The sequence below is a fragment of the Puntigrus tetrazona genome, unplaced genomic scaffold (assembly GCF_018831695.1).
Source record: "Puntigrus tetrazona isolate hp1 unplaced genomic scaffold, ASM1883169v1 S000000513, whole genome shotgun sequence".
Classification (NCBI taxonomy): domain Eukaryota; kingdom Metazoa; phylum Chordata; class Actinopteri; order Cypriniformes; family Cyprinidae; genus Puntigrus; species Puntigrus tetrazona.
In genome coordinates, this window is record NW_025048150.1 from 1,600,784 (window position 1) to 1,611,972 (window position 11,189).

Here is an 11,189-nt window from a genome sequence, read left to right on the forward strand (position 1 = left end):
TATTGAATTGTATTATGATTTATTCTTATCAAATAAGTGAGCGGCACTTAAAACTTCGCAAATGGTTTGCGTTATTTGAATCAGAATACAAAGAAGTCACATAGTGTTGTGTGCGAAAACTAAGCTTCGTACGTTACAGATGACATGGTTTTGGCAAAAAGAATCGAGCTCCAGTTAAAGTGCTTCACTGCGTAATTATTATTTTTTTTTGATGCAAGCTTTGAAGCCTCAGCGTTGAATGTAATAACACAACAAAAATATTGTTTCATCAGCTTTATCAAAAAAACCTCAATAAACAGCATTTTTTTTTGTCAGTATTGCACACCCGTACTTCCAGCCTCGGCATCCTCACGAACGCACTCATATTTCCTCTCCAGTTCTGAGAGGTCTGCTCCACCGCTAACTCGACCAGCAGATCCGTCAGATTGAGTCAACAGATGCAACACGAGCAGACAAACACTATGAAGCACGACCCAATCTGTCTGTTTGTCTGAGCGCTGAGAGAAACACACACCGAGAGAAGGAGGCATGAAGAAGGGATTGAGGGGGAGACAGCGGGAAGAGGATGAGAGAAATGATGAATACACAGACAGAAAGCTAGAACATTTGCAAAGCGCCTGGTTTAAGGAAGGACGATGCAGAAGAGCAGGAGGGAGCTGCGGTGGGCTGTAAGTGAAGAGACAGTCGCAGTGGGCGTTCACAGCCTGCTTCGTCTCTCTTAGGCCTTTTTCGTTGCGTTCTCATTCCCTCTGTGTGTGTCTGTGCTGACAGCTCCAGTATTTCGGGCCCCGCCGAAGGGGCCGTCAGACACGCTTGACGTGCCGTTTGTCACTCGATTGGCCGGCAGTGATGGGATCCGGCAGATGATGAAACTGACCTTCTTTCAGGCGTTTCGCTTTTGTTGCGTAACACGGGCGACTGTGGGGTGACGCTGAGCACAAATTGTGCAGCGTGCGAATGCAAATCGGGAGCAAGCTACATAACGACTGTTTTCAAACAGGTTTCCAAACAGCACCGCCCCTTCGACCCTGCTCCCTGTCTGCCATTGGTCAGCCAAACGAGTAGCTCCGCCCCAAACTCACACCATCAGCTGAGCAGATTTTGGGCTGCAAATTAATTTAACAGCATATTTGGAAAGAAAACTAAATGAATGCTTATAGGTGGTATTCACATACAAATTGAATGCATTACATTAAAATACTCTAAAGTTAATTACGCAGCCCTAATTAGTTTAATCCCTTCCTCAAAGTGAAATTTCAAAGTTTAACAAGCACAGCCCAGAAAAGTTGGCTTTAGAAAGTACCGGCACAAATCATCGTCATCATCTCGTATCACAGGCCTGTGGGAGAGAGTTTATTAACTAGGTTAGTGTTAGCAGGACGGGCTGGTTTTAAATCAGCTTCTAATCTTTAAATAATCTCCCTTCAAGTAGCTGAGCTGGAAATCCCCACAGGAGAGCCGTAGCTCGACTAAAAGCTTAGTTTATTCTCAAGAGAAGAATAGCAGCCAAACTCTGTTTTTATTTCCCATTCGTCTAACTCAGTGTTCTACTTAGCAACCGTGCTCTAGTTTGACACCAGCAGCTCACTGCGTTCCGATCCGTGATTGGCTGATCGAACGAAACTCAAAATATTTAGATTGTTGTTAGGTGGTTGCTAAGGTGTTGCGAGCAGTTGCTATGGTGTCGTAGGAGGCTTACTGTGGGTGGTTGCCATGTTGTTCTCCTGTATCCTAGATGTTCGATGTCATAGGTCGTTCTCAGGGTGTCGTGGGCCGTTTCTATGGTGTTGTAAATGAGTGCTTTGGTGTCATAGGTGATATCTGGGGTGTTGCTAGGATATCATAGGTGGTTTCTAGAGTGTTGTAGGTGATTACTAGGTTATAAAGATGTTTTCTAGGATATTGCTCATATAACTAAGGTGGTTTATAGGGTGTTGTAAATGGTTGCTAGGATGTCATAGGTGGTTTCTAGGATGTTGTAGGGACTTGCTAGGGTGTTGGTAGGATGCTCTAGCCACTTTCTAAGGTGATGTAGGTGGTTGCTAGGATGGCTTATAGCGTGTTGTAAGTGGTTGTTCTGTTATATAGATTTCTAGGGTTTTTCTTAGATGGCAAAATTGGTTTATAGGGTGTTGTTGGTGGTTGCTAGGATGTCATAGGTCGTTTCTAGGGTGTTGTAGGTGGTTGCTAGGGTGTTGGCAGGATGCTCTAGCCAGGTTCTAGGGTGCCGTAGGTGGTTTCTATGGTGCTGCAGATGGTTACTAGGATGACCTAGCCCCAGTTTCTAGGGTGGTTGCTCTAATGTGGTGGTTCCAAAGGTGTTCTAAGTAGTTGCTATGCTGTCCTAAATGGTTGCTAGGGTCATCTAGGCGGTTGCTAAGGTGTTCGGATTGGTTGCTAGGCGCTTCCTGCTCCCTTCTTCAGTGTACATCTGTAGAATGTTTCTGCCTCTTTTGCACATTTTGTACACACAAACTAGCAACAATAACATGTATTGTGAGAGGTCTGTTGAAATGATTAACACTAACTCACAACGAGCAGTAGCAATATTGATGCAGCCTTGGCAAAGCCCACTAATTATGACTTTTCACAGCACAGCACAAACGCAGGCTCTTTCTGTCTCTCCCACTCCACTTCTCGTTTGGTTTCTCTCCGTCCTTGGCCATGATGAGAGCATGATTGAAGTGGCAAGAAGGTAATTGGCATTCTGGAACAATGGTAATGACCTCTGAAAGGACTGTGCTGCCCCAGTGACAGCCACTCAGTTCTGATTTGTTTGGACAGAGCGTCGTTCTGTTCATTTTGCCCTCGCCCTACTCTTGCATACAGACCTTTGAAGAGTAAACAGGCGCGTCGTGACAGGCTGGTCATTGGCTACGGCTCAGTTTAAGCAACGGGCCACCCGCACACGTGCCTGAGGGACTCAGATTACTCTCAAGCTTCAAAGTCATCAAACAGACATTATGCACAAAAGTTTTCTGCAAGCGCCTGTATTAGCATTCCAAGAAATTAGAAAGCGAATTCTCTTCAGCAACCACAGGAAAGACAGATGTGACCTGATTTAACATAGCAATTGTACTCTAGACAGCAATAAGATTAACTGAGAGGCAAAAAAATATCTCAACAGTGTCTCAAACTGTGCTCAAGTCTGAAAAGCAATCAAAAGTCTGAAGAAGATCTGTTTGTGTTCCACTAGCAACAGCAAGAGTTCACCCAATAGGGTTCCGCCATAGGGAAAGAAATATTATGGAAATCAAAGAGGATCATCAATTGTTTGCTAATCTGAATTTTTCAAAATATTTTCTTTTATGTGCAACATAAGTAGTAGAATGTTTTTGTGCATGTCTCTTTAAATGCAAATAAGATGCTGTTCCCCACCCCCTTTTCATGCCTTGACAGCTGTTTGGTTTTGACCATTATTATGTCTATCGCAGTCAAGAAAACATGACATTGCAGTTTGCACCATTATTTAAACTTCTGATATAGTGTTTTCATTTGAAAGCTCTAAAACTCAAGCAAATGCATGAATGTAAATGTTGAGATCATCACATTCTTTCATGTTAATAATCTGAACTGCTGTTTGCATTATTTTATATATTCGGTCTTATTTGTGTCATTGTGTAATGTCTCATTTTTAGGAGAAACATCTGAGATGATGTCGAACTCATCTATTAAAATTTATGCACACCCAGTCTGTCAACCAATGCATCAGGATATTGTTGCGAAATAACTATGCAAACGATTTATTTACAGTGACTAAGCAGAAAGCTAGAAAAATGCTTTTCATGTAATTGATTTGAATTTGAAATAAGACTTGCGTTTGGAGCGCTGTGCAAAAAAAACAACAAGAGAAACGCTTAAAATGTGGCATAGCAAAAGGTCACACTCACCGTTTTTGTCAGCTCGACGGAAAATCTGTGAAGAGATAGAGATGAAAAAAAAAAACAGTCAATGGCCAGTTTATCAATGTGAGCAGCATTCAGAAGAGTGAAGGACTGGTGAAATGCTTAGTGCTGATCAATACGGAATATAATTTAGCCTGAATGTAATGAACTGCCTCTTTAGAGCTTTACTACGTTCCCTCTTCAATGCTGATGGAACCTGACATTATGACTGAGATACCTTTTATAAAGCCTGTTAGCCACAGAAACAAAGAAGCCATGTTCTCCAAATCCATCCAACATGCACAAACCACACACTTCTGAGGCAAATGTGCAATTGCTATGGTGACACTATAACCATTCTTTCACTAGGAGAAAGCCGAGCTGCATCCTGGGAAAACTGTATAATGCTCACTTCATTTAATTCATAAAAAGTTTAGACCAGCAATATGTTTGACTGTTTTTAAAGACGTCTCAGTAATAACAGAAATATTGTTCATTATTAACACAAATTATACGAAATGACTTATTTGTTAATATATGAAGAGTTCATTTGCAAAAACAGATAACTCCATTGGCATCACTTTTATCTTTTTTTTTTTTTTATTGTGCATTCCAGTTACTTAAATATGCTGATATGCTGCTCAAGAAGCATTTCTGATTATTGTCAATGCTGAAAATATTTGTGTTGTCTGATATTTTTCTTTGTGATACATTTTATTTCTCAGGAGTCACATAAATATAGAAAGTTCAAAAGAACAGGGTTTATTTTAAGCAGAAATCTTTTGTAACATTATAAATGTTGTTATTTTTGATCAATTTAATGCATTTTTGCTGAATAAAAGGATTAAAGGGGTCATTACGTCATCTATCAAATACACATTCATGATCAGAGAAACAACAAAGAACAAGAACTACCCTTCGCTGCTCAAAACTCACATTTGAATAGTAAGTATTGGCTTCCTTTAATAAGAAAACATAACTAATTTAAAGGTTGTGAGTCAGAAGCACCAGACTGTTCTTGCAGAGTTTTTAATGGTCTCTGTTACAGTCAGCATAGACTGCTGTCCAGGATCAGGAATCAGTCCTCCGTAAATGTGCTGAACACACTCTAATACTGGCGTTTAACTGAAATTGTGGGTGGAGTTTGAAAAAAAAACACACTCTGTGATGTAGAGAATTGGGGGCGTGTTTAAATGAGCCGTTTTAGTGGGGTGAAGACAAGAAAGTGTCTTTGGTTTTGAAACTTGAATCTTTGCAACTTTAGGGTCTTATCTACGCACAAACAGCTTGTAACACTCCAAAGAGAAAGGAGAATTTGATATTGCAGCACATGGCCCCTTTAATTAAATTTTCTTTGGTGAAAAAAAAAAAATAGTCCCCAAGCTATTAAAAGGCAGTTTAGTTTTATGAATAAATGCACATGTAGGCACAATTTATGTTTGCCTAAAAACTAATTCCAAGTATTTCAGCCTTTAGATGAAAAAAAACATAACTTCTGGTGCACAGAATCATCGTAACTGAACATGCAAATGGTTGATGTATCTTCAAGGGCAACTAATCCTGTTAGTCGCCGGATTCTCGTGAGCATTTTTACCGCTGCTGCTTCTTACACTGGTTCCTCGGGAAGATAGCGCAAACATATCAGATTGTGGAGATTCAGGGTGATAATGCTTCCGGACACTTTGCCTGTGAGGATTATGTAAGCGCTGACAGTACAATCATCTAGTGGCTAAACGTGGCTCTTTCACACCTGGATGGGTCACCACACTGTTAAGAGTTGACTCCTCAAGAAGTACCACCATCTGGCCTTCACTTTTGATGGGTAACTTATCAATGCAAGTCGATTTGTGCTACTTTCTATTTTTATTTAAGCCTTAATGATTATAATCACATTACCCGCAGGTCTCTGCTTATTCTTTGACTGAATTAGTGAACACATGAGGCTACGTACAAGGTTCTAATATACATTTTTACTATAAATATAACTCACGTTTAGCAATTTTTTGTTACTTTTTTCACCTGTTCTATATTATAAAATAGCAGACGTATCATCGATAGCAGTGTATTTTATGTGGATTTTTTTCATGTGCACAAATGATCCTGATTTTCGTTCTTTCTCATTAGCAGGTTTTTACGCTTATTCCGTGCTGTTTTCTTTCTTTTATGAAGCTACGCTCTCTGCGAGCGCCACTTCTGAGAGCTGAATTTCTCCTCTGGGATCTACACACACCGTCAGGTGGCGGGTTTATTATATCTTATAAAACAGAGCTGCAAGTGTTTGAATTTTACAGCAAAACAAAGCAAAAACAAGCAAGGAGAACCGAAGTAGCGTGTCACCTTTAGAATAACTACTCGGTTCTTTTATGTGTAGGCTTCAATACTGACAACATAACCATTTATAAAAGCGATTTCTGTGCATTTGAATTGATTTAAAGGAACATTTCATGCAAATATTAAAATGTTGTGATTATTTATTCATTCACATGCTGTTATGATAATCTTGCCCTCTGCTGAATCTCTCTCTCTCTCTCTCTCTCTCTATATATATATATATATATACACACACACACACACACACATTTCTCTTAAATTGGTCTCAATTAACTGTTATTGCAAGCATCACAATAATGCACAAGTTTACTTATGTTTTTATGAACTATTTGAAATCTCATTCTGACGATGGTGCAATTACAAATTGTGTTTTAGAAAACTGTACATTTTTTTGTGAGCAACTTTTTCTTTAAAAATGGCAACGGACAGACCAGACGTGACAAAATATTTTGCCTTTGACATTTACATCAAAATGCAGTTTCACAAGTTTATTAAAACACGATCATCTTTAAAACCCAGCTAACTGGCTCGCAGAATTAAAATGTCATTCAGACAAATAGCATTAACTAAAACCAATAGTTGGATCCGCACGCTGTGTGCGTTTGGCTGCGAGCCACGCACAATCAAACCGGCGCTGACTAATCCCTTTAGAGCAGATTAATCTAAGCAAAACGACACCGGGATGGAGATTAAAAGGTGAAGCGTACTTCGTTTACGAAGAGCAGGTCGCATGCGTGTTGATTCTTCAGCTTTACGTGAGACAATAAGGTCCGTAAAAGCCAGATGCGCAATAGAGCATTGCCAAAAGATAAGTGTAGGATAATGCATCATTAACAATGTCCTTTAAAGGTCATCTGAGCTTCCCGCCGAGAGATCGTTTCCAATGGCTCTCTGGCAGGTGTTGAGCCGGTGGGGAGACATGGGTCCTACTGACTCTGTTCACTAGAAAGAGAACAAACGATTCGCAAAGCACAATGTATCAGTTGAGTCACGGTTTATAAATAGGCCTGACAGCATCTTAGTTAATCCAAATCTCTTTCTCCTTCAGAGCCCACGGTTCAGTATCAGCGCACAAGAGCTTCAAACGCGGGCCGAGGGAATTATAAGTAGCTGTTCGCTCTTCTCATGTCAGTCGGCTTTAGAAATTTCGAGGATACGGACCCGGGAAAGATGATTAGCAATTATCGCCTCGGGGAGCGAATAAATACCTCCCACAAACACAGCCTCTGTCCGCGTGGTGCGGGAAGCGGTGTTTTAACGCGTCGGGCTCATGGCCTATTTTATTGACAAAAAAGACTTTTAGCGTAATTTAATATTTTAATTAGTATCTTGTTTCTTTCAATATGGGTCATGTGTTTCTGCTCGTAATCACAATCTGATATAAACACGCGCGTTAACTCTTCACATATTAAATATGTTGGCATGTCATGATGTGTCTTATTTCATATAATTAGGCTTATCATATAGGCATCATATATTATTGGACATATGTGTCATGTACATGCATCCAAAAGATACGCATGTGCTTAAAAAAAAAATAAATATAAAAAAAAAAATATATATATATAATAGTTGCACACACACACACACACACACACACACACACACACATATATATATATATATATATATATATATATATATATATATATATATATATATATATATATATATATATATACATATGCATAGTATATAAATTATATTAACATGTGAATTTAAAACATATTTGTAAATGTACATAAGTATGTGCACATATACACACACACATACATATATATATATACATATATATATATATATATATATATATATATATAATATTAGATATAGCCTAATAAATAACATATAGGGCAATATCACTCTTGATATTGGGCACAATATGTCATATATTACATTTGCATATCCATGCTGTTATGTTCATGCCAGGCAGTATGCAACACCCTAGCAACCACCTAGACCACCCTAGCAACACATTAGAACACTCTAGAATCTGGCTGTGCGTTTTTGCACTTTCAAGTCACCTCTTCATAAAATGCAAAACTCTAGTTTGGCGATGATATGAGAAGGCTCAGCAGTAGTTCCTGCAATATTTAATTTCATGCATAATTCTACATCCTGAAGACAAATTCATAAATAAGAGATGCTTCAGCATGATCTGAAATACAAGGCAAAAGACAACAACATTAGCAAGCGTCTCTTTAATGAAACTATGGGAATATATGACAGAATCGCACGCTGAGATCAGCCTGCGCTCGAACAGATTGAATTCATCCAAGCAGCACAGCAACATTAATCACCACGCACATCAGAACTGTCAGAAAACTTTTCTGTATTTGCTGTGATGATCAAAGACGAGCAACTTTGCTTCCCCAAGCGCACGCTAAAGGATGAAAGCTTGAGACACGAACATGATGCATTGACTTTTTGTATCTCCCGAATGCACGCGTCAAGCTCTTCATTTACTGACAACAAAAGCTGAAGCGAACCTTAAACATACCGCGATGAGAAAGGAGGATACGAGGGTGTTCTAGAACAAAAACAAAGTAGGATGAGACTCGATTCTATCTGTCTGGAATTGACTAGATCAAGAAAAGCAAGCGTTTCGTATCATAAAATCTTAACGTGGATTGCAACGGAAGATCAATTTCACTCTCCAGAGCTTCTCCACTTATCCCGGTGGCGATGCTTCTTTTCCAAATCAATCATTATTTGATATTATTGCCGCGGCCGATTTATTTAGAAAGCACGAACGGAAACTATGTCCCAAGAGTATCTGGTTTTAACTTTGACTAAATGCCTGCAGCCAAAAAAACCCCCAACGGTTGCAAGTTAATGCTTTTTAATTAAAGACTGCACTAATGAATATTGCAAAATAAGACCAGGAACATGTGCTAAATGAGGTCATGATTTCATGTTGACTTTAAGGACACACACACACACACACACACACACATCCTCTCTGCTGTCAGACCCCCTCTATGACAGCTTACTTAACCCTGCTGAGAGAACATCTGCAACTTTTTTATCTGTCACTAACACGACTGCACACAGCCTTCAAGGTGCTGAAGCAGGTGCAATGATTTCACATTAAACGCTTCCCCAACACGTGCACTAAACATGCAAGACGCAGGAAGGTTATGGAAGTATGCAATGCGTCGCCGATGGTATCTTTGCTTAAACGTGTAGGCTTGATAACGGGTGGACATTCTGAACCACAAGCATGCATTTTAGACAGTATGTTGCATTGCATTGCGAAAAAAGAAGGAAACCGTAACAGTCGGTTCCCTCAAATACGCTTCATCAGTGAGCGCTGCAATTGTTTAATTGTGCAATGTGAATGCGCAAAAGCATCAAAATCATTAAGCGTGGATTACAGCTTACACTACCATAAAAAGAGATTACAATTTATGTTTGAATGCGTAGGAAAGCCTATGCTTTAGGCCTATATTTAAATAGGTAAATGATCTATCTATATATACACACACTGAATAGCTACTATATAGGCTACCGGCTATCTGATGTTACGGTGGGAGACTAAAAATAAGACATGACTGTGCATTTAGATGTTTTTCTTGTGCTTCCCAATAATAGCATAAGCTTTATGCTAAATGCATTATTTATTCCCCAAACAGTTTCTATAACAATCAGTGGCTCATAGCATAACCTATTTTAAGATTATATTGTCGTATGTCCACAACCACCCTCTCTCGGTGTCCTACATTATTAGAAGTGTCACAATGACACGTGTTCTTGGGTTCAAGGTTACTGTTTGCATGGTCACCTATTGGAGGATGCGTTGACCGAGCGTTTGGCTACTTACATCGTGAAAGATGGACAGTCCGTGAACCGCATCCTGCATCTGATGCTGCTGCTGCTGCTGCTGTTTGGAGCGGAGATGCTCGCGCTTCGCCGACTGGAGACACATCGTGATCATTTCGGTGCACGCCAACATCTTTAAACAAGCTGTTTGAGGATTTAGGAAGATGAATATGCACTTTAAGACACCGATGTATAAGCAGATCTCGGAGAAAGAGAGATCGGAACGGAGGCGTGAACAGCGGCACGGCTCGAGTCTTCTGGGCGAATGCTGCTGATGCTGAGGAATACTAGTAAACGCCGAAGAATCGTTCTTTCGGCTGAACCGATTCTTTTGAATCATTCGGACGAACCAATTCGAAAAGCGCGTGAATCACTGGATTAAAACCTTCGTTTCTTTTAGCATTTATCCAATTTTACTTTTACTTTTGCTTTAAAGATGCTTTTTTTTGGACTGTATAACTATTCAAAAGAAAAAACAGGAAAATAATATATAATGTTTTCTAAATTTTATATTCATAAACAAAAGTTTACTGGCTCTAAACCGTTTTCTTTGTTTAAAGTTGATTTGGATAAATATATAGAAACTGTATTTTTTCAGGGTTTTTTGTTAACCCTGGCAATTCTGAATGCATATTCTTTTGTTAGCAGTATTACTATTTTGCCTTTATGTACAATTGTATCTATGTTATACTGTTTTTTACTGTTCAAAATAAATAAATAAAAATGAAAACCTTTGTGGATTTTTTTATGGAGTGATAAAAGACTCTTTAACCTGTCTGTATCCAAAATTGCGATTTCTATTCTATATTTAATTAAGTAATGTCTCATCTAGAAGGCTACGTTACATCATATATGCCTATATTGTTATTTATATAATGTATTTACATATTTAAACGTCATTTCGGATATCTATTCATTTTCACCCCATTAACGTATGATGGATGCATTGCCATATTTTAATAACCTGTCGGGTGGACAAAACGAATAGATGCATATTTTTTTAACGCAACGCTTAACTGAAATGAATCTTCGAGAGAGAACCGATTCGCGGAAATGATTCAAACTTCCAAGAGCCGCCGAGAAAGTTCTTGCTCTATTGCTCCGCCTCCTCGGATGCTGATTGGTCGAGCGGCAACTCAATGGGTATCGCTC

The 11,189-nt window shown here is 39.2% G+C and overlaps 1 protein-coding gene across 2 annotated transcripts in view; it reads right to left on the minus strand.

Moving 5' to 3' along the window:
• The window catches only part of necab3 (N-terminal EF-hand calcium binding protein 3), a 32,562-nt gene extending 22,253 nt beyond the window's left edge, over nt 1–10,309 (minus strand). Inside the window, exons 1-2 of one of the 2 annotated variants that reach the window (XM_043232229.1) lie at nt 10,039–10,309; nt 3,891–3,915 (exon numbers count right to left, since the gene is read on the minus strand). In XM_043232229.1, coding sequence (XP_043088164.1) covers nt 3,891–3,915; nt 10,039–10,170 — 157 coding nt within the window. In that variant the 5' untranslated portion in view covers nt 10,171–10,309. The remainder of the gene's footprint in view (nt 1–3,890; nt 3,916–10,038) is intronic. The other variant, XM_043232231.1, reaches the window with a different exon arrangement.
• Nucleotides 10,310–11,189: the final 880 nt, after the last annotated feature.